We start from the raw sequence: 4,553 nt of genomic DNA on the forward strand, positions 1-4,553 counted from the left end.
GGCGCACAGTCAGGCCGCCACTCACGTGCAGACACACAGAGGACAGTCACAGGCCACGCTCAGGCTCTGCTTCGAGCACCTGGGATCACAGAGACCCCCAGGCAGGCGAGGGAAAGCTGGGAGATGCTGGAGGGGGTGACTCTGGAGAGCACTGGGCCCCTTCCTGGCTATTCCCTGGGCTGCCTGCCCCCGCCCCCAGCTCTCTACGGGGTGAGGACCCGGCCCAGTCACCTTCCCAGGAGCCTCGGCTTCCCAGCTCTGGGGCCTGGAAGGGGCCCTGGCCTCCACGTCCTCCAGGCTCTGACTGAAGGGGCTGCGCCTGCTCGCTTGCTGGACGGCCCCCCACGCTGCTGCCTCTGTGTCGGTCCAGCCCTGTGGGAGGGAGAGTGACCATGGTGAGGGGCCGGTGTGCAGCTCTGCTCCTGCCCTGGCACCCTGGCCCTCCTCACTGGGGCCGTTCAGTGCAGGAGGGCCCATGACCCCCTGTAGGGCTGCTGGTCACAAGTCCCCGCACACTGAGTGCATGTGCCAGTGTGTGTGTGTGCACGTGCGCGCCTGCATGGGCACCTTACTCAGCACATAGGTGCTGGTATGTTTGGAGGGTGGTGGTCTTCATGAGGTCTAGACCTCTGTGTGCAGATTAGACTCGCTGCTCACAGTCACTATGGTGGTTCAGGGCAAGGACCCCTGATAGCTTCCTCAGTCCCTCCCCTGAAACCCTCGGGCACGGCTGCAGGGGCAGGTCCCCAGCTGGCACCAGCAGTGGCTCTGGGTGGGCCTACAGAGGGCCTATGGGCCTGCACGTGGCCGAGGTGCAGGGAGCTCTCCTGGGGACCTCACAGACCCAGGCGCAGTGGAGCGCTGACAGGCAGGAGGCTCCCAGGGCCAGTACCAGCAGTGGGGTCAGCACCACCATGGCACGCCCACTGTCCCTTGCCAGTGTTGGCCACGAGCACGCTTGTCCTTTCAGGGAGGACGCGAGGCCTGGGAGCAGGAAGGACCCGTGCTAGCTCTCATGGTGAGGCCTGGGCCCAAGCTGCCAAGTGGCCTGCAACTCGGAACCAGTGCCTGCTGCTGCGCCCAGGGGCTCCTTGAGGCTCCCGGGAGGGGCTAAGGCTAAGGGAAAGGAGCCTGAGTGTCCATGGCCTTGTCTCTCCGGGGGCCCATCGAGGACCAGAGATGTTCCTCTTTTCTGCCTGTGACTCTGAGGACAGTGCCAGCACAGAGAAAGAACGGGCCACGTGCCCTGGCCCTACTGCTGGGCAGCCTCGGGCCAGCCCGTCCCTCTGCCCTGTGCTCCCACCCGTCAGGGAGGATGCTGCCCCAAGGGCCACAGGGAGGTTGGGGGCAGTCCTTGGGGCAGTTGCCAACGTCTCACAGGCAAGCCCTCCAGGGCTGGGCCCCTCCCAGCGCTCCGGGGCGGGCCAAGGAGGCATGGTGAGGTGCAGGGGCAGGGCCCAGCGTCCTTACCACTTCACTCTCAGAGCCCAGGGACGCCTGGCGCCTCCGCGCGGAGATCCAGCTGAGGTCGGAGGCCTGGCTGCTCAGCGTGGAGTGGTGGGTGGAGCGGTAGCTGAGGTAGGGACGACGGTGCTGGCCCGACACACCCAGCAGCACCCCCAGACAGGGCAGGTGCTGGGCAATGGCCACCCTGCAGGGGCCGCATGTCCGGTTAGGGTGAAGGGACAGGCAGACAGACACGGGGTGCGGCGGGGAGGGCTGGGCAGACTGACACATGGTAATGCAGGAAGGTGGACGGCCCCTGGGGACGTAGGGAGGGCTGGACGTCGGGGTTATGAAGACAGACACCGGGAGGACAGACACACAGACCCTCAGTGGAAAAGACTGATAGCCGACAGGGCTGTAGGGCATGGACAGATGGGCGCTGGGGCAGTGGGCACGGAGTAGTGGGCTCAGCCCTATGCCCGCAGTGGCTGGCCCACGCCGCGCCTCTAGGAACAGCAGCAGGGACACTCCTGAGCAGCCCGAGCTGGCCAGGCTCAGGCCTGCAGCTGTCCTCGTGGGGTGGCGAGTGACTGACACCACCAGGCAGCGGGCACCGGGAGGGGCAGCATTGTGCTTATCAGCAAAGCACGCTGGCACAGAACCAGCCCCTGCCAGGGCCTAAGAAGCAGAGACAGCGCCCCCTGCTGGGAAAGTCCAGAATGTCACTGTCTGGGGGGGCCATGTTTGCAAGGGGCAGTTCTGCTAATCAGCTCTCCTGGGTGCCTAAGACCCCACAGCTAGGACTGGGCCCTGCCCAGAGAGCCCTGCTGTCCCTCCAAGCCTAGCCCCAACTCCATCCCCCTCCCCCCAGAGTCACTGGCTGCTCCCAGGGTCACACCAACTCCATCCCCCCTCCCCAGAGTCACTGGCTGCTCCCAGCCTCACCACCTCCATCCCTCTCCCCCCAGTCACTGGCTGCTCCCAGCATCACACCAACTCCATCCCCCTGCCCCAGTCACTGGCTGCTCCCAGCATCACACCAACTCCATCCCCCTGCCCCAGTCACTGGCTGCTCCCCGCATCACACCAACCCCATCCCCCTGCCCCACTCAAAGGGGCAGGCCCCGTGCAGACGCCACGTGGCCCCGGCCTGCGGGAGGGCCGCACCTGTACTTGGGGTGAGTGATGGCATAAATGATGGGGTTGTGGATGGCGGAGGCCTTGGCAATGACAGCGGGCACGGAGCTCATGTAGGGTGTCAGGACGTGGGCGTACCTGGGACAGAGAAGGGCAGTCCCTGTCAGCCGGCCCTCCCCGAGGGACCCTCTTCCTCTGTGCGGGGCCCTGATGCGCTCATCCCTGGCAATGCCAGGGAGAACTGATCTGAGTGAGTGGGGAGCGCTGGGTGGGGGTGCTGCCCGGGAGGAAGCTGGTCTGGCTGGGGTCATGTTGCCAGGGCCGTCTGCCCCTTGGAGGCTGTGCTGCAGGGGATACCTTCTCCTGCCCCCCCGACCCTGGCCCTCGAACCCCTCCATAGCTCTTCCCACACCTGCCACCCGCCTGAATCTCTTAGTGAAGCTTCACGGCAGGTCCAGCGAGGGGACCAGACTGCTCCCGCACCAGCGGAAGGTCTGGACACAGACACTGCAGGGGCCTGATCGCTCCCACGTCTCTGGGGTGCTGCTGAAGCTAGCTCCAGGCTCTGGTGCAGCTCTAATGCCCCAGCGGCAGCCATGAAGGACTAGGGGCAGCTCGGGGTTCTGTTCCTGGGTGAGCAGCACCCCTCTGTGCCCACAGCCCAGGCAAAGAGGGAGCCAGAACCCCAGGGACAGCTGCCTGTCCCCAAGGGACCTGGCAGGCCCCCAGCCATGGCCATGGCCAAGAGCGCCCCAACACGTGTCCTGGTCCGGGGGTCCAGGAACCGGGCAGGCCCCCGTGGTGGGACATCGCACACAGGGAGAGCTAGAGCTGGAGGCCAGACTTGGGGTGTGAGGAAGGGGCGGGCGGGCTGGAGGGGGGCCTCCCAGGGTTCCCACCCCTCCCCCACCGTGGAGCCCTGGCCAGCCCGTTGGCCACTTGCTCACCCAGCAAAGGCCACCAGGGCCACCGTGGAGTAGGGGGCCCAGGAGAGCACGAAGAGGAGGATGACCAGCAGCGCGATCTTGGCCATCTTCCACTCGCTCTGAAGCCGCTGCCGCTGCCGCTGCCCGGGGGATGCAGCGCCTCCCTCGCAGGCCCTAGGACAGGCGGCTCACAGCCTGCGTCTGACCCCACTCAGGTGAAGTGAGGCCAGGGTCAGACTGCTCTGGGCGCTCCCCGGGCCACCCCTGGGCACTCAGGTGCCTTCCCGGGCCCTTGGCTGCACCTAAAACCCTCCGGAGAAGACCTGGTCCCCCAAGACGTCCCCGGGCACCTCGCCCATAGGCACACGTGTCAGCTCGTCTTCCCCACCCAGAGCGCGGGGCGCCCTCGCAGGTGCGAGCCACACCAGTCAGGGCAGGGGAGGCCGCCCCCACAGTCCCTCACCGGCCGGTCTCTCGGATGGCCCTGAAGATGAAGACGTAGCAGTAGACGATGACCAGCAGCGGCAGGAAGAACACGAAGCAGCACAGCAGCATGGTGTAGGCACGCACCGAGGGCGTGAAGGTCACGTAGTCCCAGGAGCAGGATGTCAGCAGCCCTTCCGGCACATAGGCGCCTGCACGGGGCACACACTCAGCCTTGGGGGCAGCACCGATCGGGGCGTCGCAGGTGGGACTCGAGGTCCCTGCACACAGCCCTGCCCAGTGCACGGAGGAAGCCCGGCAATTATGGGCAGTGCAGAGGGCGTCCCAATGGCATGGACGCTGGTTCAGATGGGGGACAGCCCCCAAGGCCTACTGCTGCTAGATTGGGACAGAGGCCTCCCAAGGCCAGGGTTGTGCTCCGCAAGGCTTTGGCTGTGGTCAGGTCCACCTAAAAGGCTGGGCGGATTGTTCCTACCCAGCTTCCACAGGCAGACCGGCCAGCCCACACCTGCTGAGGCCCGCGCCCTGGCGCCCAGCTGACCTGCGCACTCTGCTGCACGCACACAGCCGCCTACCCCACCCGGGGGCCCTCCGCGTCGG

At 66.5% G+C, this 4,553-nt stretch overlaps 1 protein-coding gene across 1 annotated transcript in view; it reads right to left on the bottom strand.

Moving 5' to 3' along the window:
• Window positions 1-4,553, bottom strand: part of OPN4 (opsin 4) — a 10,661-nt gene that overhangs the window by 2,247 nt on the left and 3,861 nt on the right. Inside the window, exons 5-9 of the mRNA XM_006165495.2 lie at window positions 3,973-4,144; window positions 3,531-3,683; window positions 2,614-2,721; window positions 1,471-1,651; window positions 232-372 (exon numbers count right to left, since the gene is read on the bottom strand). Coding sequence (XP_006165557.1) covers window positions 232-372; window positions 1,471-1,651; window positions 2,614-2,721; window positions 3,531-3,683; window positions 3,973-4,144 — 755 coding nt within the window. The remainder of the gene's footprint in view (window positions 1-231; window positions 373-1,470; window positions 1,652-2,613; window positions 2,722-3,530; window positions 3,684-3,972; window positions 4,145-4,553) is intronic.

Source organism: Tupaia chinensis, unplaced genomic scaffold, assembly GCF_000334495.1.
Source record: "Tupaia chinensis unplaced genomic scaffold, TupChi_1.0 Scaffold143923_1, whole genome shotgun sequence".
Taxonomy (NCBI): Eukaryota; Metazoa; Chordata; class Mammalia; order Scandentia; family Tupaiidae; genus Tupaia; species Tupaia belangeri.